Source organism: Oreochromis aureus, linkage group 4, assembly GCF_013358895.1.
Source record: "Oreochromis aureus strain Israel breed Guangdong linkage group 4, ZZ_aureus, whole genome shotgun sequence".
NCBI lineage: Eukaryota > Metazoa > Chordata > Actinopteri > Cichliformes > Cichlidae > Oreochromis > Oreochromis aureus.
The window spans coordinates 19,024,717-19,051,562 of NC_052945.1; the positions used below are offsets into that span (position 1 = coordinate 19,024,717).

The 26,846-nt window shown below is 44.5% G+C and overlaps 3 protein-coding genes across 8 annotated transcripts in view; 2 read left to right on the forward strand and 1 right to left on the reverse strand.

The window, feature by feature from the left end:
* Window positions 1-18,844, forward strand: part of tnrc6c1 (trinucleotide repeat containing adaptor 6C1) — a 56,593-nt gene extending 37,749 nt beyond the window's left edge. For 4 of the 6 annotated variants that reach the window (XM_039610689.1, XM_031760414.2, XM_039610692.1 and 1 more), the window contains 16 exons: window positions 1,330-3,750; window positions 5,236-5,430; window positions 6,634-6,800; window positions 6,915-6,992; window positions 7,199-7,417; window positions 7,587-7,733; window positions 8,006-8,125; window positions 8,296-8,379; window positions 8,485-8,725; window positions 8,808-8,960; window positions 9,251-9,427; window positions 9,642-9,806; window positions 11,006-11,224; window positions 11,849-11,922; window positions 12,022-12,161; window positions 12,261-18,844. In XM_039610689.1, the coding sequence (XP_039466623.1) occupies window positions 1,330-3,750; window positions 5,236-5,430; window positions 6,634-6,800; window positions 6,915-6,992; window positions 7,199-7,417; window positions 7,587-7,733; window positions 8,006-8,125; window positions 8,296-8,379; window positions 8,485-8,725; window positions 8,808-8,960; window positions 9,251-9,427; window positions 9,642-9,806; window positions 11,006-11,224; window positions 11,849-11,922; window positions 12,022-12,161; window positions 12,261-12,660 (5,000 nt within the window). In that variant the 3' untranslated portion in view covers window positions 12,661-18,844. The remainder of the gene's footprint in view (window positions 1-1,329; window positions 3,751-5,235; window positions 5,431-6,633; window positions 6,801-6,914; window positions 6,993-7,198; window positions 7,418-7,586; window positions 7,734-8,005; window positions 8,126-8,295; window positions 8,380-8,484; window positions 8,726-8,807; window positions 8,961-9,250; window positions 9,428-9,641; window positions 9,807-11,005; window positions 11,225-11,848; window positions 11,923-12,021; window positions 12,162-12,260) is intronic. The other 2 variants (XM_039610690.1, XM_039610691.1) reach the window with 2 other exon arrangements.
* cd7al (cd7 antigen-like) lies at window positions 14,831-22,252 on the reverse strand. The gene is made up of 4 exons (XM_039610694.1): window positions 22,127-22,252; window positions 21,475-21,831; window positions 21,297-21,403; window positions 14,831-20,722 (listed from the first exon to the last, which is right to left on the reverse strand). Exons 1-4 carry the CDS (start codon window positions 22,173-22,175, stop codon window positions 20,501-20,503), a joined length of 735 nt encoding a protein of 244 aa, XP_039466628.1. The 5' UTR covers window positions 22,176-22,252; the 3' UTR covers window positions 14,831-20,500.
* Window positions 22,253-24,257: 2,005 nt separating this feature from the next.
* Window positions 24,258-26,846, forward strand: LOC116336509 (zona pellucida sperm-binding protein 3-like). Its single transcript, XM_031760415.2, has 10 exons — window positions 24,258-24,764; window positions 24,842-24,957; window positions 25,039-25,142; window positions 25,210-25,384; window positions 25,639-25,756; window positions 25,834-25,916; window positions 25,989-26,158; window positions 26,282-26,434; window positions 26,509-26,589; window positions 26,668-26,846. Exons 1-10 carry the CDS (start codon window positions 24,384-24,386, stop codon window positions 26,826-26,828), a joined length of 1,542 nt encoding a protein of 513 aa, XP_031616275.2. The 5' UTR covers window positions 24,258-24,383; the 3' UTR covers window positions 26,829-26,846.

Below are 26,846 nucleotides of genomic sequence, written 5' to 3' on the forward strand. Positions count from 1 at the left end.
AAAAAGACATTCCCTAGATGGCAGCATATGTTGCTCTAAAGCCTGTGCACATATATCTGTCAGGATTAATGGTGCACAGGTGGAAATTTGACATGTCCACTAAAGCACCTCTGCATCACGGTTGCTGACTTTTGAATTGTGTGTTGATTGCAAGCTGGAATGTTGATCTCTTCTGTCTGGAGCATTCCACTTCAATTATTTCCCCCAGAAATTGCAGATTTTGATTGGTCAGACCACAGAACATTTTTCCACTTCTCCTCAGTCCATCTTAAATTACCTGAGGCCCAGAGAATGAGGCAGTTTTGTTTTTTAAATGGTAGCGTAGTTTTAACTTGCATTCATGAATGCAGTGATAATGTTGACAAGTATTCCTGAGCCTGAATCTTTTTATTACGTACAATACATGATGATGGTGGTGGTGATGATGCTAATGATAATAATAATAATAATAATAATAATAATAGCATTATTATAATGCTATTATTATTATTATTATTATTATTATTATTAGCATTATTATTACTATTATTAGCATTATTAGCATTAGTATTATTAGCATTAGTATTTTATGTAGAGCAGGGTTTTTTTTGTTTTTTTGTTAATGCTAAAATATAAAATACTTCCTCTTGTAGTCTGTGTGAAGCGCGGTGAACTTCTTCCCATCAGCCTCTCTGGAAAACCTTTTTATCTAATCATGTTACCAATTAGCTTAAAAGGTTCCGAGACAGTATTCTAGCTTTGTGCCATGTTTCCAATCTTTCTGTTGTTCCTTTCTTTAAATACTCATAACTGGCATACATTAAAAAAATATTTCTGTATTAGCCTTTTTCATATTATCTTTTTCAATCATTTTCAATTAGAAAATCACCCCCATTTTTTTAAGAATTGCACTAAACTAATTGAACATTTGAGGGAAAGACGAGAAAGAAAAAATATAATATCGTGTTTTACTACTCTTTAAACATACTGAATGCATGGTACCTTATTTTGATAAATGACATAGTTGAAAATGTTTGTTCCTATAGAAATGTGTAGTATTCGAATAAAGTACATAATTTTTATTCATTTACTAATTAAAGCCCCCTCTGTTATCATATTAGTAATTTTCCTCTTTTTTAATTTATTTATTTTTATGTGGGTGGTATGTATTTTCATTAATAAAGCATGGTGAAGACACATTGCATGTTGCCATGGTATTTCAACCTTACTAAGCAAATGTGGGTGTGATGACGTATGCAACTTAGTCTCTCTGCTCTCATCCTGTTGCTCCTGCTTATGGCTCGTGATTTTTTTTTTGTGTGTGTGTCTACTTTCCTTTCTTTCACACAGAACTGCCCCCACAGAGTGGCCAGGGAGCCCAGTATGATAATCCCCTCTGGGGGCACCTGCCAGCCAACAGAAGTGCTACAAGTGCTGCATCTTCCACCAATCTCAGTGGCTGGGATCAACTAATTATCGACCAGAAGGACACAGAGGCTTGGCCTTCTATTACACTCAGCCAGAGCCAGGTCCCTCCAGGAGGATGCCCTTTGGACACTGACTCTGGTCACCTGACCAGCAGCAGCAGAAGCAGTAGTACTAGCAGTAGTTGTAGTACAGTGAGTATGGCCACGGGAGCAAATAGCCAAACAGGCCACTTCCCTGCCAACCACCTCAGCAGCAAAGCCAACAGTGGGCCCAGCCCTGCCAATCATACTGGAACCAGCATGCTCTCTGGCCAGGTTGCAACCAGTCGCAGCTGGGGCCCTGGGGCTGTATCTTCCCATTGCCCCCCTCAGTCCTCAATGGGGAGTGAAACGAAGAGTGACAGCCCAGGAGGAGGAGGAGGCAGTACTAGGGGCTGGGGTCCTCCATCATCCTCCACCACCAACTTTAACTTGAACTTAAACCCTAATGCCAACCCGTCTGCCTGGCCCATGTTGGGGCATGACGGAAGTGGCACAGGGGGAGGCAGCTCAGGGGGAGCCAACACCATTTCACCTCCTCACTCTACACCCAACCTCTGCAATCCACCTGGCCCCCCACCAGCCCAGACCAGCACCTGTACCGGAGCCAACACTAACAGCAACTCCTCGGGGATTGGCAATGCCTGGGTTACCATGATGGCTTCTGATGCAGAGCCACACCCCTCCCCGTCCACGAATGTGTCTTTCAGTTCAGAACCTCAGAACCTTAAAACTGATGGACCAAATCACACTAATAAGCAGGAACCCCCCAGCCCCATCCGCAGTTTGCCTGGCTGGGGAAGTGCACCTGTAGGCTTGGGTTCCATGACCCAGCCACCGCCGGGAGGCTCACAGGTCAATGGTGAAGATGGTAATTCAGTATGGGGTAACAGTGGCAACTCAAAGGCAATTTCATCTAAGGAGGCACCTGGCTGGAGCCATGAAGGAGATGGAACAGGGAACTCTGGAGGCTGGGGTGAACACCCTGAAGAGACCCAGGGAGGATGGGATACACCCAGCTCTCCCGCACAGGACTCTCAGTCCATCTCATGGAGCAGGGCTGTAAGCACAGCTGGGGCTAGTGAAGGAAGCAGTGACAGCATGGAAGGGAATCCTCAGCGAAAAGACCGGTCATCCAGAGAAAAATCAGCTCCTTTGATGCCTGCCCAGGATCTGGACCCCAGGGTGCTGTGCAACAGTGGCTGGGGACAGACCCCCGTTCGCCAGCACACTTCCTGGGACATGGACGATACCAAACATAAGAATGATGTAGGCACTGGATCATGGGGCTCTGGCTCAACCACTCCAGCCGATGCCCAGGGGCCCTCCAACACTAGCACAGGCCCTAGCCAGATGACTGACTCTGGGAGCAAAAATGATGCACCTGGTTCTCAGGGCACTTCTGGTTGGGGTGGAAACATAGCAGCTACCAACCAGCCAAGCTCTGGTTGGGGAGAGCCACCGAGCAACATCAAGCCCCCGGGTGGCCCTGGTGGTTGGGGAAACCCTCCACCAGGAGGTCCAAGCACCAGTATACCCAAAAATGGTGGTCAGTCCTGGGGAGAAAAGCCAAGTGGGTGGGACGATTCTCACATCAAGTCAGGATCCCAGAACTGGGGAGAACAGCCCAAAGCATCTCACACTTGGGCTAGCAGTGGAGTGAGCAATAACACAGCAGAGTGGGGGGACTCAGAAGAGAGTAAAAAGAGTCCCACTAATGCTTGGGAAGGAGAACCACGAGGCTGGGGAATGTCTTCTCAAGGACCTGGAGGTAATGGTGGCTGGGGAGAGTCACTTCCTCAGCGACCCAGTGGTCCCTCTCAAGGCTGGGGGGGCAAGCCTCAAGATGGGCTTAGTGGTAACAATGGAGGAGGGAGCATGGGGTCCTGGGGGGGATCGGGCTCAGTGAAACAAGGTCCAGGTTGGGGTGGAAATAAGCAGGAATCCTCAACTGAGCCTACAGGCTGGGAAGAGCCCTCCCCTCCTTCCATCCGACGCAAGATGGAGATCGATGATGGGACCTCTGCTTGGGGCGATCCCGGTACCTACAACAAGGCAGTCAATCTGTGGGACAGGAACAATTCAGGATCGTCCCAGGCTAAAGTTACTACTGGAGGCAATAATCCCCCCAGCACCAACAACAACCATCCCCACCCTCTCAATCACCCTTACCACGGGCCACCTGCACCTTTACAGAACCACAGCCAAAACAGCCAGAACTCAGGCCCCACCAGCGGGCCTTTGGATCCTACTGTGCAACACCAGCCTGGAGCATCTCACAACAGAGGTCCCCTGATGGCTCAAGGTAAGGTGATATAAACTATATATTATGCAGACTGTAACATGACTTGCTCAGATTTCCCTGTTTATGAATGCTAACGATGTATAGTTAATATACACCGTCAGCATTCAAATTTTGATTTCAATGAGTTAAATGTAGCTAATGGTAAACTATAATGCCTGCCTGGGTTTCCTAGTTTCTTCATCCTTGTTCACTGTTCAAAGCAAAAGGTGTTACAAAGCTTGTTTGGTGGTTGGCTTTGTCCGCTACTAAGCTCCAAGCTGTTGATCCACTTAAAGGTAAAATCTTAACCTAGTTTACTCTCTTTGGATTTGTCTCTAATCAACTATCTAAATCAGGTAGGCAGTGCCAGGCCTGTCCCTCAGTGACACCCTCACATTTCACAACTCTCGGCGCGACTATGGGGGCAACCCTGGCAGCCTCACATGGCAGAGGAAACACAAAAATGCTGTTTACAAAGGGCCTCGTGAAAATATTGATTCACCACAAACTGTTTGAGACGGATAGGAAGTGTGTGATTATATAGGAGCCACCATCTGTCAGTAGTTGAAGGGAGGAGGAGGAGCAAGACACTGTGCACTGGGCAGAAGCCTCCGGCTGGCCCTCATTTGACTTTTCATGTTGAACCCTTTGGATCAATCCTGACAGCAGGCTGTTCACTGGCTGTTTAATATAGAGTTTTAGTGACTTACGATGGATAGAAACAAAATCTTCAGATCATTTTATCTTGTTTAGATCAGTGCAGCTCTTACCCAGTGACACAAGAGGGTTGAGTGTTAACTATAATTTTGAAGCAGCCTTTGGGACTTGACCTTTCCCTGGGGAGAGAGCTAAACTGAGCCTGGCGCTGCTGCAGGCCTAGAGACAGCACTCTGTCTTTCTTGCCAAAAGGGACGGGACCATGCCAAATCTTAAATGGGCATCTCCTCCCTCCATCAACCTTCCTGCTAAGCCAAACCCAGGTTTCTGCCTCTCTGCATGGCTGGCATTTCACACTTCAAAGCAAAAGGCTAAATCAGTTTAGTGGTGTTAACCGGACTCAGTTATATTTAAGCCTCAGGTTATTAGGGATCAAATACTAAAATGTTTGGTTTTTCGATGTATATATGGACATTGAATATGGTCAAGACACAATCATACACCATTGTTAGATTTCCATCCCATTTTCTGTGTCTTAGGCATCTACCATGCATATTTAAACTAAGCTAGCAAAGTAAACCAGGCCGTGCTGTATGCCACAAAGAGCCCTCATTGTTGTTCTGTGTGAAGGGCAAGAAATAATGATTTGGTCCCTTAACTGTCATTTAAACACACAATTTTGCAAACAGAAGTCAGTGTAATGAACAAATAGCATATCGTAACACCAAAATCTTTGTAGTTTAGTTTGACACTATGTGGCCACAATATTGAAAAAACGCCACATGATCTGATCTGATTGGTTTCTGAGTAGTGAAGTAATATTACTGATTGTCTTTGTGTGTCCTCCAGGTTGGGGAGAGATATCCAGCTCCCACACAAAATCGGAGAGCTCCTGGGGGGAACCTGCATCTTCCCCGGTCAGCGTGGATAATGGGACGTCCGCCTGGGGCAAACCCAGCGGGAACTGTGGGGGCTGGGGCGAAAGCAATCCGGAGAGCTATGGCAGGGGCAACCCGACAATGACACCTGCATCTTGTAAACCTGGTAAATGGCTCAGTCTCGTCCAAGTGTGGATAGCTTTGGGATACAATCATACTGTATGTGTTGCTATACTGCTTTAAAACAGAAGTTTAAAAATTCTCTCCCGGTGAGTCAAGTCAAGGACATCAATATGGCACAAGGGAAGCAAGAGTACTTGGGGTTTGCACATAAATCTACACTGACCCCTAGTGGCTATATTATGTTTTTTATGCAGTCTCTATGTGAAATATAAAACCTTCAAATTTACTAGATGGAAAACACCATACAAACAAGTTTTTAACTAAGTATTAGAAACATTACCAGCTTAAGAGACTCATGCATATTACCCAACCATCCCCAGTGCTTTTGAGCCAGGTTGTCTAGCGTGGTTCAAACATCTTACCCATATAGTTGAGATTAACTTGGACCAGGGAATAATAGGTTATAAACCGAATAATTAAATCTTCTGATATTTTTAAGTATTACAGATTTGGAAGACGACGTATGTTGTATTAATAATTTACCTCTACTGTTGCTCTTATTCATACTGCTTATTTTAATAATTAACTTCTTGTTATTTATAAAGACAATAAGAATAACAATAGAATTAATAGTAGCTTTGTGCTCGTGGTAACATTAACTTACATTCAGGTTCTTAATGTTTTTTTTACCACCAAAAAGCCCCGTTCAGCTGACTAATGGTTACGTTTAGTGATTCATCTATGTTAATTAAACTAAGGCAAATTACTCTTTTACTAAATGTTTTGACATATTGCTCATGTTTCCGTCTTGGCATATTTATATTTAAAAAAAAAAAAAACACACAAAAAAACTTGTTGCATGTGTGGCTTTGAGTGTTGTGAGCAATTACTCTTCAGAAATGAAACCACACTTTCGAGGGTGTATGAACAAGTCTGTTTGTGTATTTAATGCACAGTGCAGCCGTGGTTGTAAGAGACAGCTGCCCTCACACTCAGTCTCTAAAAGAGAGATAGTGGGTATTAAAAACAGAACAGAACTCGGCTTTAATCGATTTAATTTTTTAATACTTTGGCCCAGTCAGTGTTCTAATACTGGGTTTCAGTATCCATCCTATTGATATGTGAGATATTGTAGTACTTTGAGCATGTTATTTTAAATAATAACAAACATCACAAATATGCCACATAAGGTAGCTGTTTTGCCCTTATTATTTGTTGTTATGTGTTTTTGTGTGGTTCTTCCCAGCTCCCAAACCTATGCAAGATGGATGGGGAGGTGGAGGTGAAGACCTGAGCCTGTCAGGTGGTCAATGGGATGCAGAGGAGGTAGACATGTGGAATAGCACTGCCTCCCAGGAGAGCAACTCTTCCTGTAACTCTTGGAGCAATGCAAATAAAAAGGCCCCACCAAAGGTGTGCAGCACAAATGCTTGGATAAAGAACACTTCCTTATGCTTTTATTTGACATCATAAGAAATCAGTTAATTGCATTGACATGCCAATCATTTTTGATCACATCTCCCACAGGGGAAGATCCCAGGGAAGCAGGATGAGGTCTGGATCATGAATCGTCTCATCAAGCAGCTGACTGACATGGGCTTCCCTGTGAGTGCTTAGTCTTTTCTTTAAATATAAATATCTAAAAAAAACAAAAAAACATTCAATAGCCATTTTATAAACTTATGATTAAAAGACTAGTAATTAATAATAATAATAATAATAATAAAGCTAATCATGAAATGCTTATAACAGCATAATTTTGATTATTACTGATCCGTACATTTTGGGATTCATCTTTGTTCTGTTTTCAGAGGGATCCAGCAGAGGAGGCTTTGAAGAGCAACAACATGAACCTGGATCAGGCCATGAGTGCCCTGCTGGAAAAGAAGACGGAGCTTGACAAGCGTGGGATGGGGATAGCTGGCCACGACTACAACAACGGGCTCATCAACAAGCCCATGAGCTGCCCTCGGCCTCCGCTTCTTTCCAAAGACCCCTCAGCAGATCCCCGCTTGCCCTTCATGGATAAGGTGAGTCACTCCATTGTTAATCCATATTTAAATACGCTGTGCATGTACAGTATTAAATTCCCAGCTGATGACAGCAGAGTGTCTGATTGTTTCCTGGGATTTCTGCATGTTGGCCACTTCAGTAGAGTAAATGCTAAAGAAAATGATCGACATGTCCTCTTTTCGGCAGGTGCAGAGTGGAATGTTTGGCGGTGGTGGAGCAGCACAAGTCCGGGCCATGCCGCAGCCGCAGCCGCCTCCTCAGCCACCAGTGCCGCCTCTCAGCTCCTCTCAGCCTAGTCTACGTGCTCAAGTGCCTCAGTTTCTCTCCCCTCAGGTACACTCATACACACAAACACAGAAATATTAACTTATTTAATACTTTCTGTCTAAATATTAGGAGAGAACGAGTTTGTATGTATACAGCGGTGAATACTTCAGACTTGTATCATAACCTTTAAAACCAGCCATGTGAGATTCTTACATTTATTATTTCAGTTCAAATGTCTCTGAGTTTAACACGAGAAAGGTGCAGAATATACATGAGGCAAATTCTTGGTTTTACGGTTTCATTTTGTTAAGTTGTTGCCTATTTATTTTCTACCACAGGTTCAAGCACAGCTCTTACAGTTTGCAGCAAAAAACATTGGTCTGAATCCTGCACTTTTAACCTCACCAATAAACCCTCAACATATGACCCTTCTAAATCAACTTTACCAGCTGCAGCTGGTGAGTCTCATTTAGCTTTATCTGCTTTCAGTTTTGTTGGATACATCTGAGCATTTTAAATTCATCTTTAACCTCATACGTAATTAAAAAGGACATGTAGTCATATTGTTTAATCTACATTTTTTGTACATGGGATTGAGAAACTTTAAATCCTGCTCATGCCCGCACAGGCGTACCAGCGTTTACAAATTCAGCAGCAGATGTTGCAGGCGCAGCGCAATGTTTCTGGCCCCATTCGACAACAAGAGCAGCAAGTAAGTTCACTTTTTAATTCTCCTACTGGAGCTGTTAAAAAAAAAAAAAAAAAACCCTGTAAAATCTGCACATTGAATATCCACCATGTTTATTTTTTTTCCTAGGTTGCACGTACAATCAATAACATGCAGCAGCAGATCCAACAGCACCAGCGTCAGCTGGCCCAGGCCCTGCTGATGAAGCAGCAGCAACAGCAACCGCCCCCTTCCCACTCAGGCCTGCATCCTGGTGGAGCCAAATCCTCCCTGGATTCATTTCCGGGTCATCCCCAGGCTCCAGGCCTCCCTGACCTGCAGACCAAAGAGCCGCAGTCATCTCCTAACACCTACAGCCCCTACTCTCTCTGTGAGTAGTATCAGCATTGCTCTTTGAATGTGGAACAGTAGTCCTTGCTGGATTGTGAAGTAACATCTCCCTATGTCCCCAGCTGGACTGAATGTAAACTGCATGGAGGTGGGAAGTCTGTCAATGAAGGAACCCCCCCAACCCCAATCGCGCCTGTCACAGTGGACGCACCCAAACTCCATTGAAAGCCTCTCTGGAAACTCTTCTCCATTGGAGCCCAACCTGGGCAAGCATGGTGAGAAAGGAAACGGGGCTCGCTGTCATGATTATTTCACCTAATAACCTTTTGACACCAGAGACGAGTGTTCAATGTGTAAAATGCAGATCTGAAATGTGGGCTGGAAGTTGTATATCCAGCATAATATATGCAAACAATATGTTTACGAGACCCAACGCCAGCTTGAAAATCCCTTTGTATTTGAGCCTGTTTAAAATACTGTTTAAGCAGTTTCTGCTGGTTATTTAAAACCTGTTAATGTATTTGGGTTTTATATGTAAAACCTTGTTTCATTGTGCTTTTCTTAGGTGCCAACCTGGGCCCTCCTGGAAAGCCCACTCAGCTGGATGAATCTTACAGCCCCTACAGCCTGATATCCAGCTCAGAGTCTCCTTCCAGCCCTCTGGTGCCTCCAGACAGCTGGGGACAAAGCAAAGGCAGCAGTGACAAGATGGCCAATGGGACCAATATCAACTGGCCACCAGGTGAACAGCGCTCATGTTCTCAGTTTGTCAGCTTTAAGTTTGTTATGTTGGTTGCCAAAAACTGCTTTGTCATATCTTCAGGACAGGATTTTGAATTCATGTGCAGAAAATGAGCATAATTGAAAAACCTTTACCTGTGAAAGAGGCCAGTTATAAGTTTCTTTGGTGTACCGTAAGTAAGAAAATCATGAGCACATGTTTCTTTTACTTTCAGAGTTTTGTCCTGGTGTACCCTGGAAGGGCCTCCAGAATATCGACCCTGAAACTGACCCCAACGTGACCCCTGGCAGCGTCCCCAGCGGACCCACCATCAACACAAATATCCAAGATGTCAACCGCTACCTGCTCCGGGACAGGAGCGGAGGTGAGAACAGGAGAAGTGAGTGAAGACCGGACCACGTCGCCTCCAAATCAAGATGCTCAGTTTGAGTGTTTTGGTTCTGATGTTTAAAGTCAAATAAGTAAAAGGATGATTTGGAGATGATTTCAAAACAGAAAGGTGTTTGAATAAGCCGTGATCCGGTGTATTTCTGCCACCTGAGAGCCTGCTTCTTTTTCTTTCGTTCTTCATTTTCCTACTTTTTAACTGCTGCTGTAATCATTGTCATATTCTATATTCTTCTCTTCTTAAAGAACTTTACTGTCATCATTTGTTGTGTGTTTTTCTTTATGCCATTTTCTCTCTGCTGCGTTTTCCTTATTTGCTTTGTATCTATTTGTTTGTGTTGCTGGCATCGGCTTAGGCTCCTCTCCCACCTCATCTCAGAACGAGGCTCTGCCTCCCTCTACTGATTGGCCAGTCAGTGGCTACACTAGCTCGTTCAGTCTTTCGTCCCCGGAGATGGAGGATGCAGGTACATGGTTTATCCACAACCACCCACCCCCCCTCGCCACACTGCAGTGGCTAATTTCACTGCAAGTCAGCATTTTCCTCTCCTTCCTGTTACTTTAACACCCAGAGCTTCAGCCATTCACTGGAGAGACGTGTCTTCTTTTCCATACGAGTCACTGCTCCTGATTAAACGTGACCTTCATTTGAGCTCTATCCCTGTCAGTTTTGTGTCTCATGCAGTGCATAATCCCCTCCCTGCGATGTTGGTGTATCTCCTTCCTCCTCTGTGTGCGGCATGGAGAGTACAGCTTGTCGTGTTTCCCGTTTTTATAGCGACTCTTAACTCACTGGTCTGTTTGAATGAAGTAATTTTCCTTTTTTGTGTGTCTCTCAAACACATCTCATGCATACGCTAACACACTGTGGGGTTTTGTGCCACCTGCCCAACAGACAAATGTGCATGAAAGCCACCAAGTTCAGTTATTTTTGGTTTATATGTAAAGTGTGTGCTTCACAGAAACAAGATAGATTTGTACCATGACACAAGATGAGATTATTTTGGAGTAAAATCCAGCGAAGGCTGTACTATGTAATGCAGTCTTTACTTGCTTCTTCATATTCACCTTTGGACAGTTTCTCAGAACTTTTCAGCGATTTCATCCTGCAGGACTCCTTCCTGCGGGAGCGGCTGTCTTTCGGACGAATGATTCTGCAGACCAACCTCTGCCATCCTCTTTTCCTTGTAGGTAAACTGTCAGAGATGAAATCCACTTGGTCTCCAGGCCCCATTTCTCACAGCCAGGCCTCTCTGTCCCACGAGCTGTGGAAGGTCCCGCAGGGCCCTCGGAGCAGCACCACAGCCCCTTCCCGCCCCCCGCCTGGCCTCACCAACACAAAGCCTTCCTCCACCTGGGGGGGCAGCTCTCTGGGTCTGGGACAAGGCTGGAGCAGCTCTTACACCACAGGTAGTGTTACAAAGAGATTATTTTGTCTCCAAAGTTTGTCATGTTCCTCTTCAAGCCCTTCACATGAATTTTGTCATGTCATTAATCCAAAAAGATGGATATAACTGTGTTAAAATAACAAACCAACAGAGCTTTAAACTTTTGCAAGACAATACACTTCTAATACGAATTGTTTCCATAGGTGATTTGGAAGAAAACGGCATTCATGTGAAAATACTGGACATTTAAAAAATGAAAACAATGAAATAATTAGAAATGAAACTGTATAGCAAAGAGGAAAAGTTCACATTGTGTGAGCCGTGCAGAGGTTAGAGTTTATTTAAAGTACTATGTGTGAGCATGGTTGTCAGTATACTCTCATAGGAGGAGGCACTTTGATGTGGCCTAGGACCGCAGGGCTGCTGTACAGGTAGAGCACAGGCAGGAATAACGCCTCGAGAAGATGTTGTTGTGGTTGAACGTTGAACTCAACTGACTCTGGTCAGCTTTTCTTTTTTCGTGGGTGAAGTTGACACCAACCGTTGAGCTTAACTGACTTGATTCTGGTTTCACACAAGCTTGGGAAGTATGAACTACATGCCAACCGACTTCTTCCTTTCACTGCTGTCTCTTTCTCGTGCACAGCAGGTACCACGTGGAGTACAGACAGCTCCACCAGAACAAGTAGCTGGCTCGTGCTGAGGAACCTCACTCCGCAGGTAAGAGGCTTGCTTCTCCACTGTTTTTGAAAATATGCCCGTTTGTAGCTAAAATTGAATAAGCTGGCTCACCATTGGTGGCTGTTTTTTCTTTTTCAGATTGATGGCTCGACTCTGCGAACACTGTGCATGCAACACGGCCCCCTCATCACATTCCACCTCAACCTGACACAGGGAAACGCTGTAGTGCGCTACAGCTCCAAGGACGAAGCTGCCAAGGCACAAAAGTCCCTGCACATGTACGTGCATCAGCGCATTGGTTCAAAGTGTTTCACTCAGTTGATTTTAGGGCGCTTTAGCCATGAATCATTTGTGTTTTTGCTTCCATTTCCACGCAGGTGTGTGCTCGGGAACACCACCATCCTGGCAGAGTTTGCCGGGGAAGAGGAAGTGAACCGCTTCTTTGCACAGGGCCAGTCACTCGGAGGAACAACCAGCTGGCAGGCCACTCCAGGCACCAATCAGACAAGGATGGGCGGGACCGGGTCTGGAGCGTCTCACCCCATCGGGCACTCGCCCCACTGGAACAACAACAACAACGGCGCCGGCAGCAGCAGTAGCAGCGGCGGCCTGGGAGCAGGCGGAACAAAAACAGGCGGAGAGCTGCTGTGGGGTGGTGTTCAGCAGTATTCCAGCCTGTGGGGACCCCCGAGTGGAGAAGAGGGACGGGTCATGGGGAGCCCCACCCCAATCAATACACTGCTGCCTGGGGACCTGCTGAGCGGGGAGTCCATGTAGGATAGAAGAGCCAAGGCTTATAAAAACAAACACAAACAGGAGCAAAAACCTTGCAAATCAATGTGGAGATAATCAACGTGGATGTAAAGGTGGAAAGGAGAGACGGAGGAAGACGAGGAAACACCTTCGCTGCTCGCCCTCGTCAGCCTCGTCTCCTCCTCCTGAGTTTTTACTGACATTTTTAGTTGCAGTTCTGTTGTGAATCCCAATAACGGATATTTTGATCAGTGTTCAGCTTTTACTTCACAGGAACAAGAACTTTTGTTTTTTCCAGAAATGAACTTTTGAGAACTTTGCCGCGCGAGACGTACTTTTAGTCAAACTGACACAGTGACGAGCTGCCATCTTTAAACTAATCCCTCACTGCCTTTTTGAGGCAATCATACTGCACCTCAGAGATCCATGGAAAAAAAAAAGGCGTCATTCCCAAAGTTTAAAAAAAAAAAAAAAAAAACTTCAATCAGAGTGGTTGTTGAACTTTCAGCTGGTCCAGACTCGACATTTGTTTCTCTCAGCACTAATAAATTAGCCTTAAACTATTTCCTGCCCTGCTATCCTCACTCACTCTGTACTTGGTGAAGAAGCATACGGACACCTGCACACCCTTATTTCTGAGCCAGTGAAACCTGAGTGGAGAGTACATGCTGCTGCGGCTTAACAACCGCTTAAGCAACCACAGCTCGCGACTTCAGTGCATTGTTTTTTTTTTTTTCTTTAAAAGCAGATTGAGTTCCCCTCACAGCGCTCCAAGGGAATGATGCAACTCTGTTCGCCTTGTTCAAGCCATTTATTTTTGTAGGTTTTTTTTTTTATTTCTCTTCTTGAACCATTGCAAACAAAGCTAAGAAATGATATTATTCAAAATGTGTCTGTCAATCTTATGTGGTGGTGTCGAGGGACGGGGTGGGTGGGGTCGTCGCATGTACAGTTAAGACGGGCGACAACAATGAACCACTGCTATTACTATGGAACTGTAAAGACGAAACACTTCGATGCACCTCAACTCATCTGCGGGGAGACACCTCGCAGTTTGGTCTCAGTCTCTCAGACCCGCTCACTGATGCTGTGGAGGAGGAGGAAAAAAAAACTCAAGTCGTTGCCTCCCTCTGCCCCGCCCCCTCTACCGTGCGCGCCCACTCCGCCTGCAAAGCAACCATTTCAAGCGACGTGCAATATTATAGCCACAGACTCTCACCGTCCAAGCACCCCTACTCGCGGGATTAATAGAGGAGACTGTAATGAATGAACTGCAAACACTTTATCTGTCTGCCCGCCAACTTCGCCACCCACCCATCCACCCGCCTGTACTGCCCCACATCTCTCCTCATTGCAAAAACAAAAAACAAGCAAACAAAAAAAAACCTGCCACTACAGCTTCCCTTTGTCTCCCCCTGCAGGGTGTCAGGAGAGTCGCATGCTGGTCTTCAACAGTCTTCTGTCTAAAACACAAGGACGCACACACCACCCGACTCTCCACTCTTATGCTTGTGACTGATTTTTGGGGAGCAGGACGGGCAGGTGTGCGTCCGTGTGTGTGTGTGTGTGTGTGTGTGTGCGTGTGCGTGTGCGTGCATGACGGGGCGATGGCGTCAAACCAAAACAAGAAGACCAGATGACTCCCCTCCCCTCCATTTTACACACATTTGCATTTCTAGAAACGTCTGAATCAACGATTTGTGTGAGTCGGTGGTCTTATCACAGCACATAGCAAGAGCACGGCTACTCCTCATACCCTCAATGCCAACGAACAGAAGAAAGGAGAAGCAACACTGGCAAATAAAAACTGAAAAGACAAAAAAAAGCAATCTGCTTAGTGGCTTCTCTGTATACTTATTTTTGAACTTGACGTGGATGTGAATTTATTTTTATTTTTTCCCCTCTTTTTTTTTTTTTTTTTTTTTTTTTTTTGAGTCCTTCTTCCCTCGAGTCTGTGGGACCAGAAAGGATGTCAAACAGTAGCAAAGTGAAGGGAAACACAAAGAAGAACTAAGTCAAGCGATGACGGGTGATGGCAGGAAAAGACCTCAGAGGACTCCACCCTTCTGCTATCAAAGTAAATATCACTGTTACATTGCAACTTTTGAAATCATTATCTTTGGTGTCTGGAAACACTCGACGTGTTCATGTTCTACTGGGTCCAGCAGGGAGGATCGCCATCCCCCCCTTCCCCTTTTTTTTGTGTTGTTTTTGTTGTTGGAGGTCCTGCCAACCTGTGTGATAGTGTGGCCACTGAGTGCCTGCCTGCTGCAGAGTGCAGTGCTGCAGCAGCCCTCGCCCCCTCCCTCCATCTCTCTCGCTCGCTCGCTGCCTCCCTGCGGACCCCTACAGACTGACTCCCCTCTTCTTCCTTCTCCTTCTCCTCCCAAGAGCAGCTCCTTCAGAACTGGCCCACCACCTTGTATTGAATCTACTACTTTACTACTACTCTACTACTACTGCTACACCAGAGTCTGTCCTCAGCAACCTCCACTTCCACTCTCTCTTCCCGTCTCGCTCCTGCAAGGATCACTTTATCCGGAGACGGAGTCGACTGATATTTTATTTTATTGTATTTTCCCCTTTTTTTTTCTTCTTTTTTTTTATTGGAGTTGCTGGTGTGCATTTTAATTTTGTTTTGTTGTGAGAAGTTTGGTGATATTGTTGCTGTTATCATGAACGATTGTTATGTTTTGACGATTTCATGGCTTTTATGCAGTGTTCATCTTCTTTCCTGTCCCTCTCACCGCCGCTGCCTCCAAGGCAGAACCAGCGTGTAGTTTAGAGGTAGGCCTCAGCCGCGTGAATCACTGAGGGAGAGAGGGAGGGGATTCAGGATTGAGGAGTCAAATCAGGATGAAAAGGAGGGGGGAGGGAGGTGTAGTTTAAGGTTCTCCAGGATGACAAGCCAACTTCTTCTGTCCATCCTGGGGTGACCGAGCGTCCACTGCGCTGTGTCGTAACACACCCATCGTTTTTAGTGTCGATGGGCCTCGCTCACGCTGGTGCTTTAACTCTGGGAGCACCCAGTTATCACTTAGAACCACCTCAACTTGATGACAGCCTTCCATTTCTATGCAAAGACAAGGAGGTGTTCGCTCACAGCCATCCCCTACATCCGCCAATTTTCCACTTAACCCTCTCGACCTTTATTACCGGGCAGCTTCTCTCGAAACCTCACCTGGATTAAAATGTAGGGGACACTGATGGAGCCTCTCTTCAGTATAGGAAAAAAATAAAGGGTGGGGGAGGGGGCGTGTAGTGGACAGAGCTGTTAGATGACACTAAATGACCTGCTGGAGGCACCAAGTTGAGTTTTTGTGCCAACAGATTTCTGAAAGTCTACTTCCACTTTTGGCCACATCCTGATTTATCCTTAGCAACGATGAGTGTATGTTATCGCTGCAGAGCTGTGGGAGGCTTAAGGCCAGATGAGTGGGGCTGGTCATTCACCAGTAGGAGGAGGAAGAGGAGGAGGGAGTGTCCCTGTATGTGTCTGTGCACTGTTTATGGGTCACATCGGGTACATCTCTTTAAAAACCAAAAACATTATCTTTCTCTTTTTTCCTTTATCATTAAGGTTTTTGCAAAAACTAGAAACTACAAAAAAAACCCCGGTCTTTTTCAGCTGTGCACTCTGAGGCCGAGACGCCTGATTTCTGTTTCTCTGCAAGCGGCCGCCTTCTCACCCTCTCTGGCCTCGTTTCTCCGAGCCACGCCTGGGAGAAGCTGTATCCTGGAGGTTCACTCTGGACCTCCAAACCTGAAGGTTGTGCCAGCCAGTATACACGCATATATATGAATATATAGAAAACAGGTCATGTCTGCACATCTGACTTTGGGGGTCCAAGCGGGGACCCGACGTATCAGCAGAAACAAGAGACGCACCTCAAGTTCGGTACCAAGTCTTAAAACTCTTTGCGGGGTGGTTTTTGACCCTCTTCCAGAGTCACTTTAGACTCGCATCATTCAACGAAACAATCACTATTGCCTGTGCTGTCTGTTTTTGTGCGATTGGTCCTGAAAAACCTGCATTTTGCTCCACACTGGACTTGAATCAACGGGAGGAGGGGGAAGTTGAACCGAGTGGGAGGGACGGGTGACCAGGACCGAGTCTCAGACGTGCCCTGGGATTTCACCAGCACTGAGAAGCCCCACCCTCTCCCACGCCTTCGTCTGCACTCTTATCTACCTGTCTAGTGTTGGAAATCACATCCTCCCCTCCCCCTTCTTATTTTTTACGATTTATTATTGTTATTTGAAGTCACGTGGACTCAAAGGCAACTGGAGCTCGAGTAAAATCTACTTCTCAGTCGTGGATCAGTCGAGGGTCTGGGGGCAAAAAGAGCTGAATTAGCAAATCTCTAAAAACAAAGGTCTGGGTTGAATATGCACATGCTAGCTCATACACAGGATACAACCAAGCGTACATTTGTGGGTGTATGTGTGTGTATGGCTAGATTTCTGTTTTCCACTTAAGCCTAACCCCCCCACCCTTACCCTTACCTCCCCGCCCTCTGCCCTGGCGTCAGCTCCTTACCCTCTGTATCCAACATCAATATTTCCCAGAAGACAAGATCATAAACATATCAGAGTAATACAAAATAATGAAAACAAATACTTGAATCAAAAGAAGCGCCAATAATGTAATGTGAACACTTTTTTTTGTAGTGTTTTTCTTTTTTTGTCTCATTCATTCACTTTGGAGTTTTTTTGTTTGTTTTTTTTTTTAAAGCGTCAGTTCAGAGTGAAAAAAAAACAAAGATCGGTTTTTAAAAACAAAATTTTAAAAAAAGGCAAATTTACATCAGTCGTATTTGAGTGTTTGCACAAGGCCGCTTGTACTGTACGTTGTGAATGAATGTCTGCGAGGTGAGACGATGCGTGAGAGCTCGTGATTACAGCGGAGGGATCTCTGCCTCACGTTTCTCTTCAGTTCAGTATCATTTTTGTTGTTGTTGTTTGTTTTCCTTTTGCTTGTCAAATACTATATTCTGATGTTAATTGTTACTAGCCTCTAGCGTTGCACTGAGTGTCAGCCTCACCCCTCATCCAGCTATATGAACAACATGATACAAGTACTGAGGGGAGGGGGGGAAGAGGTATCTGGGGGGACAGTTCATGTGTAAATGTTTACTCAAGGACTAAAAATAAGTGTGTTTTTAAAAAGAAAATGTAATGTTTATCTACCTTAGTGGCTTTCATTGTGGAATAATCCAAGAAAGTATGGATCATAATTGAGTATTGCACCATTTTTCAGACTATAAACTTAAAAAAATCAAAAAAAAAATCATATGTATAAAAAAAAAATGCAGCAAAAAAAGTATTTTGCATACCTGTGGCCATAGATTGGGGTAGAAGGACTTCAGCTCTCCCAAATCTGAGCAACGGAGGGTGAAGGACACGACATCAGACCGAGCCTTGGCTTCTAGGGCTCATTCAGAGGTGCCTACCTTTTTATTTTTATTTTATTTTTTGGGTTTGTTAGCTTTCGTTCGGTTTTCTCTTAGTTCACTCATCTGTTCTTCTGCAAGGCCACTGACAGTTTACAGTTTTTATTCTGGAGTTCATAAACAAATCAGCAAAACAAAGGAATTAAACCATGTGGGGAAACTTAAAAAAAAAAAAAAAAAAAAAGATTAAAAAAAGGACAAATGCTTCCATTTTTAAGAAAAAGTGCAACACTTCACAGAATGAAGATTTTATCGTGCTACTTTCAGAACTCTGGGATTGAACAGTGTTGTCTTGTTCTGTTTAACCTTCTTTATTCTGTGTTAATGTTGTTCATGGACTATCTGAAGCCTGTTTGTTTTATGTTGATTATATATATTTTTTCCTTTATATAAAAAAACAGAAAAGAAGACAAAAAAAAGACATAATTGCTCACTATCTTGCACACACACGAAAAAGTGGATCTTGTCTCAGGAAGGCCAGGGTTCCAGAGTACCAACTCCACGCCATTTTAATGTACATTTTTATGAGTTTAAAGAAAAAAACAAACAAAAACAAAAAAAAAAAACAAAGGATGACTTAAAAGAAACAATTCTAAGCACTGAAAGTTATGGATTTCAGAAGAAGAGAGAATACCTTTTGTTTCTAAATCCGTAGCAGTTACATAATAACCAAATAATGGACTTTAAAATAAAAATGGAGTGCTTTATATATAAATCTATATATTAAAATTGCTTTACATGGAAAAAAACAAAAATGGTCTGAGTTTGTAAAAGAAAAAAAAGATGGTGAATAACATGCAAAATGCTGTATGTTTGAATCTTTATTGTGTTTTCTTAATGAGGTCCCGTCCTGACTGATTCAGGAAACATTGTGCATTAATCTTTCTCTCTATCTCTCTCTCTCTCTGTCTCTCTCTCTCTCTCGTTCTCATTTTCCCACAGCGGGTATTATTATTATTAATATTAATAATAGATGAATTTTGTTTTCTTTCTTTTTTTGTGGAGCATTTTTCACAGCTTGGAGGATGTTTGTAAAACGTGAGCTGGTTGTAAAAGGATCATGAAACTATGCACAAGTGTTTGGGGTGGGGGTGGGAGGGGTGAAGGTGGGGATTTTATGGCCTATTTGCTGTAAGTGGCTGATCTATTGCAGGGGTTTTGGGGATCCAATGTGTTTTTATTTGTTTTAGGTTGTTTTTTTGTTTGTTTTGTTTCTTTGATAAAGAGGGCAGAGGGGTTGGAGACCTCCATCTCCAGCTTCCTCCACCCACCCTCTGATTCAGATTGGCCTAGCGCTACATCACCATGCTGTGTATTCCTAAAAACCAATGAGCGTCTCACTCTTTAGCACTGTGGGATTCTAGCCTGTCGCCCTCCAAGGGTTTTTTTTGTTGTTGTTGTTGTTTTTGTTTGTTTTTCTCCTCAGTTAAGGTTTTACAGAGGGCGGGTGGGAAAGTTATGGGATTAGGGCTGCTTTTTTTTTCTTCTTTTGTTTGAAATATTAAGTAAAAATGTCTGTACTGAGAGTTAATGAGAAGTCAGTGGCTTGTAATGTTTTGTTTTTATTTTGTTTTTCTCTCTGTATATCTCTTTCTCCTCATAGAATGTGATTGTTAAATGACATGCACCGAAACAAATGTTTTCATGAACTATGGAGCTTCTTTCAAATATTAATAAAAATAGCATTTTTTTGTTTCTTGGCTGTTAAAGCCGTCCCCTCCTCCTCATTTATTGTGTGTGTCGTTCTGTCTGGAAACACGATAGCTCGAAGAATTTTGAATTAACTCTCATGAAACTCTGTAAGGGTGTAGAGCGGGGTCGGGTTAACAGTCCATCGAGGTCTTAAAGGTCGACTCAATGATTTATTGATCGAAAATTGACCAAAAGCCTTCTAACTCAGTATGATTCTTAGAATTGTGGTGTTTTGTCAGCATACAGAAGGTATCGTGTAAATCTTAAACTCATTTCTGTCAGTGTGAAGAAGTTTAACCACACACTGAATCTCTCAGATGTAAGAAAAAGTGCACTTTCAGCAGAACATCTGAGTTTTTCTCCATAATGAAGAAATACTGGAAGTGGAAGAGTAGATTGTGAAAAAACTGTTACTTTCAGTCATGTAATTGTTTATATATTACTTAATTACACTGGTGTAGTGTGACTGGTCATGGGGGAGGTCTTCATTTGTAGGAGAAGCTGTGAATACAAAATGCATGTGTACAAAATACAATTTTAAAAGTGAATACTGCTCAGAGAGTGAGTCGCCTCAGTGGAGGTTCGTGCTCTCGGGTTGTTTTTTCTTCATCTTTTTTTATCCTGGATGCAAATCACCATCAGAGCGCAGCGCTTGTATTTCTGCAAATGCCTCTGTGTTACTTCCTGTGACTGCTCGCAGCACCGTTGGCCCGATGGTGTCAGTCTCTCAGTTTGAGCTGTCTGGGACAGGCGTAGTAGTTGTCCTGAAGCTGTCGGATGTTTGGGTTAGCGTACACGGGGAAGTTGACTTCCTCCAGGTGCAAGGGGACCTCGTGGTTATTCTGGGGGCCTCTGGGGCTCTGCTGCTGCTGCTGCTTCCTGCCCATTTCCTCATAGATTGGAGCATGAGGTTGCGGTTTGCGATGAGACCTCGAACACACCTACAACACATCGTGTTTGGGTTTTTTTAGACTGTGATAGAACAACAAGTTTCAGCTTTTGTTTTTGTAGCTTGGATGTGTCGTCTTGATTTAAAAAAAGAAAAAAAACTCCCTCGGGGGTTTCAGTCTCAAAATATAAAAACACTATAAAGGCAAATGATACTTATAACATCAGAAACTGTTCTGTCCTTGGGTTTTGCAGCCTGGCTATTTTGTGCGAAACTGATGGTATTAATAACGCAGCAGGAAATGAAGCATACAGTCATTTTTTGAGGTTTTATTCTCTCTGGGTTGTTGAACACAGATCCTGCTGTGGTTTACCTCTAACTCGGGCTCCTGTCTGCTAACGCCTTTCGCACATTTTGAGTAACGATGCCGCAGCCACACATCACACATTATCAGAAGATTCCCTCACACAAACAGATGGCTGTCAGCCTTTTATCACAGCCGACACATTAATTGATAATCAGCCTCGTATGACTCACTCGTACAGCTGTAGCCGTTATTTTGACGGAGTTATGCAACCAAACCATCAGGGCTCTGTTAGAGCTGCATCTCTGAGGTAACTACTCACACATTTCTGGATGGCCAGCCAGGTGAGGGTCAGCAGAAGAAGCCCTGCTGCTGTGAAGATGGTCCAGAGTAGAGGGGCGTAACCAGGAGAGCAGTGGCACGGCCTCCCTGCAGCACAAACAACAGTTAAATCTGAACACAGCCTAAATGCTGCACTGCGAGGTGGTGTAACCACATACCTGACGCCTCAACTAGCACGAAGCTCTTCTGAGTGCAGAGGATCATCTGATCAGAGCTGTTAGTGTCTCTGTAGCTCAGCTCCCACATGTACAGCCCTGTGTCGCTCAGCTCTAAGCGAGAAATGGTCACGTTGACCTTCAGGGAGCTCAGGCCTCCACGGAGCTGCAGGCGAGCTCTGTGATCCAGGGCGACCGTGACCTCACCGGCCTCTGTCACGGACACCAGGGTGGTCTGGCTCTGGACGCCGCGGTGGTACAGGTGGAGGCCCGTCAGGCCTCCGTGGGCCTGCCAAGGGGAGCAGGAGATCACCACAGCCTGACCCTCCGTCAGACGTTTTAAGATCACCTCTGCGTTGGCTGAAGGAGGGAATGATACATGCTAACTCCACATGGAAATATGTCTCTACATCCCTGACGATTAACCCTTCTGTCTATCACATGTCTAAAAAGCTGGAGAAGGAGCCATCAGATTTTCCACTTTCTTTACATCTCGTTGTGGAGGCTGATTTTTTCCCCCCATCATGAGATCAAATGTTCCTTTCATTCATTACCAAGGTTTATGATTTCAAACCTTCTCTTTAAAACTTTTAGTTTAAGTCCACACACACATTTTTACCAAAATGAATATGATTCAAATGTCCGTTTTTCTTACCTTCAAACAGCTGAAAGAAAATAAGAATCCAGGCCGGGCAGGCCTTCATTGTCTGATCAGTTACAGGAGCTCTGAGATCCACCGCAGATCAGTCATAATGTGTCCTTCCTCTTTGTCTCATACTCTTGTGAGTCTCTGTGGACAGCCTCACCCTATTTATTGTTCTTCACCTCAAAGCAGGAAGACGACTTCAAAGTGAGAATGGCTGTTAAAATCCTCCCCTTGGTCTCCGAGCTCTACGCTGAGATTTTCTGACTTTTAAAGGTTGTCACGTGCTGGGTGCACACCCCTCTGAGTAAAAACCAACAATGAAAATGGATCCTCAACATCCTCAAGAAGTTTTTTAAAGAATTACTCAAGTAAAAACAAATATAGAGTACTAACATGTGAATCTTCTTCTGACTGCCTCCAACAGTCAGGTTACAACTTTATCAACTAAACACAGATTAAATAAGAAAACTAGTTTGATTCTGTGTGTCTGTGTGCAGTTCATGCAGCCAGGAGGCCACGCTTGGTGGAGCAGAGTGGGGGAGGTGGTTTTATAGCTTCCTTAACACAGAAAAGTCTAACCTACGTAAAACAATACAGAACATAAATCTGTGAACATTATTTACACTCACAGGAAAATGATCTTCTGGCTTCTCCCTTCAGAGGTCACCTCGGCAGCTCTCTGCACATCCTTTTCACTACATCCATGAATCTCTGAGGTCTTTTCCTCCTTCCTGGCAGCTTCATCTTCAACATCCAGCTATCCCTCCTCTGCACATGTCCAAACTATTTCAGCCTCACCTCTCTAACTTTGTCTCCAAACCTGAGTTGTCCCTGTGATGTACTCATTTCTAATCCTGTCCATTCTCGTCATTCCCAATTAAAATCTTAACATCTTCAGCTCAGCCTCCTGTCTTCTTGTCAGTACTACTGTCTCAGAACTGTACATAATAGCAGATCTCACTACCATCTTGTAAACCTTTCCTTTCAGTCTTGCTGCCATCCTTCTGTAACAAAATCACCCCTGACACTCGTTTCCGACACTTCCTTTTCATTCTCTTTCCCACACACAGGAAAAGAACCTAAAACAACATGTGTATGTGGACTTCAGGCAAATTATGTGTTTGATTTAATGAGTTTTTTCAGTAAGGTTTTTTCAGTGAGGGCCATTCATAAGAAAGCCTCAGAAATAAAATATCACCTAAAAGTCTATGTAAATGAAACTAAAGCAAAGGAAGACAAAATAGTACCAGAGAGCTACCTTATCCACAAACGAAAAGAACAAAATGTAAATAATAAATAAAATAAAAAGTAAAAAAGAAATATGATGCATTTTAATTGAAATCTGGGTGTAACAGTTGACCTGTATTATATTATTCACCATCAGATCCGGAGCTCTGCCTTTGTTAATAAAGAAGGTTACTGCGCTACTGTGCGTAAATGCGCTCATCTCTCTCTTTTGCTTTCGGGGTTTTTTGTTTTGTTTGTTTGTTGCACATTGCAATATTCACACATTAACATCTAACAAACATTGCCTCAATCATAGCTGTCAGACTGATTGAATCTCTAACATCGTTACTAAATCAATATAGTGAAATCTGCGCACTGCTCAGATGAAGACAGCGCAGATCAGCTGATTTCTGCTCCGTTTCCTGATGATCTGAGCAGTGTCGTCGTTGAGCATCAGTGAGTGGGCGTCAGCTCTAAACACTCAGCGTGAACACTGATGAAAAGTTTCACGACAGAGCCAGGTTTGGGCATTTCTCTCACAGCTTTGAGCCACTCATCCAATGTGCCAGTTAAGCGCTCGTTCTCTCCCTCTCAGTACAAGTAAATTAACACTCACATAGAAGCAACTACTACAACCACGAGGTACACAAAGCACCCGGTGTTAGATCTTTGTGCAATTCCAACAGTTTTTAACTTAATGCTCTCGTTAACACGATCTGCATAAAGTACGTAGTTATAACTTTTCCTAAATCCATATGAAGCCTCCTACCCGCCTTTCCTACCCACTTTTCCTTAACCTCGATGGGGTTTCTATAAAGGAAGGGAGGTTAGGAAAGGAGGCAAGAGGAATCCTGAGAGTGCGTGGATGCAGGTAAAAGCTTATTAGTGTTTGAGTGGACTCAGGTGTGCGGGGCTACTCGAGGCTGATTGGCTGAAGCTTAAAACGCTCCTCGCGTCAGCCTGTAGCGCTGTCTCGTGGGTCAGACAGGAGCGCTCGCGGTCCGAAGCTGGTTGCCTCGTTTTGTTTTATGGTTTCTTTATGGAGCCTTTAAATTTTTGGGTTGACCTCCTCGTTGGGCTTTTCGTGTCGGAACTCTGCGTTCAGTCATCTTTAGTTTTCCCGCCGCCACCGCCTCATGCTTTCTTCCAGAGAGCTCCGCGTCCGTGGAGCCACGGCCTCACGCACAGCGCGCACCAGCAGCAAAAAGAGCGGGAGCACGTGAACACCGTTGGTGTGATCTGTCACCCGGACTCTCTGGAGGTCGTGATCAAGGCAGACATGTTTGCTATTGGAGCTCCTGTTAACAGCGGCGACCTCCGCCTTGGAGTGGAGGACAGCGTTGACTGCAGGGCCGCAGCGGCCTCGGAGGATGAGTACAGGATCCACGCTGGCCTCTCAGACTGCGGCACCAAACACTGGGTAACTTATCTGTGCCGCAGCTTAGACACGTATTAAATGTTACAACGTCTACTTATAAACACACCTGCTGCCCACAGATGACTGAAGACTCTCTGGTCTACACAAACCTCCTCATTTACGCTCCCGTGGCCTCTCCTCATGGCGTAATCCGAATGGAGGAGGCTGTGGTTCCAATTGAGTGCCATTATGAAAGGTTTGTGCCTTTTTAAAAAGTACACCTTCTAAGATTATGAATATATCCTTCACTCTTTAAAAAAATGCTTTTGTTTCTTAGGAAGTACAGTTTGTCCAGCTCTCCACTCCAGCCAGCCTGGATCCCCTTTACATCTAGGCAGACCGCAGAGGAAAGCTTGAAGTTTGACCTGAAGCTGATGACAGGTGAGTTGACTTTCCTCACTGGCTTTTTGGCCATGATTTTATGCTCACCACTCTGATCTCTGTGCAGACGACTGGCAGCACGAGCGCGGGGTTAACGTGTTTTACCTCGGCGAGCCCATCAGCATCGAGGCCTCAGTCAGAGTTGGACATCACGCGGGACTCCGGGTGTTCATGAGCAGCTGTGTGGCCACTCTTCACCCAGACGTGAACACTCAACCCAGATACAGCTTTATTGAAAATGGGTAAGCACACAAAGGCCCAGATTTTGTTAAAGGTAAATTCTACTTTAGAGTGGATTTTAAGCCTGAGCAGGGAGTTGCAAAGTTAATGAGGGGCTTAAGTAATGAGCCATTTAGGAGTGTAACTGTTGATGATGTTGTAAAGGCTGGCTAGAATGGTTTAAGTTATGCAGACTTGAGGTTTACTAAAGTTCTACAGTCAATGGAAGTTAAGTGTAGTTTAACTGACTCTCACATTACCCTAAAATCTTGTTTAGGTGCTTGGTTGACTCATGGCTTCCAGGGTCGAGGGCCTTCTTCCTACCCAGGGCACAAGATGAAAAGCTCCACTTGGTGATCGATGCCTTTAGGTTCCACAATGCCGACAAAGGGGAGGTGAGAATGTATTGTGGCATTAAGTCGTACTCTTGCAGATGTGCTTTCTTTGTCTTCCTGACAGATTCTCTTGTTAGGTCTACATCACATGCTATCTGACTGCTGTCCCAGTGAATGATGCAGAATCCCCAAATAAGGCATGCACCTTCATAAATGAAAGGTGTGTCTGAAAGTGTCCAACAGATTATTGAAAATCAATGCATGCACTAAACGTGCCAATGATTCTCTTCAGATGGCGGTCAGCTGATGGGAACGACTACCTCTGTGGGCAGTGTCAAAGCCAGAATGAAGTCGTCCAGCCCCGCAGTAAGCCCATGAGCCAAGGCAGATTTGGTCCCCGTGGGTTTGGGAAACCGGTGGAACTTGAACCGCTGAGGAAAAGTGAACTGAGGACTAATCAGGGTAGGGTTTCCAGTCTGTTCATTGTAGCTGCTGTTTAGTTTATGCTGGTCACCACTAGATGTCATCATTAACCCAGTTTTGTGCTTGCAAGTCTGATGGCATGTCCTGTTTTCTTTTGGGAAGTGTGGGAACATGAAGCTAAACTGGGACCAGTGAAGGTCTTGCACTCACAGAAGAGCAGGCCTCTACCTGTGGAGAAACTGCCTGTGGGTCTCAAAAAAATTGGCAGCCCTGCTATGTATGGCAGCCAGTGGAGAAGTGGAACACACAAACTTGGTAACCAGAAGAGCGACAGTAATTACTAATTTTGAGTCTAGTTTTGTTATAAGTTTAACTTTTTAAAACATTAGATCTGGAGAAAGGACTGCTTCCTGACTTGTCTACACCAGACCTGGATGAGACTGATGGCAAAAGTGAAACAGCTGGAAAAGGTAAACTGAGGTCTTGTCAAGTCTTTAAAAATTTGAACAGTGATAATGTGGGGTTCTCTCTCCTCTCCCCAATTACAGGTGGGGAAGAAGATGCTCCAGAGTTTAAAGTGAGCCTTGAAGAATCCTCTCTGGACAACAGCACCACAGCAGCTCCCCATGTCAACACCACCTCAGAGTTTGAAGTGGAGGAGACCATGTTGTCTAATGCAACTGCTACGGAGTCTGACCCTAAGAAATAAACTTAACTATACTTTGTA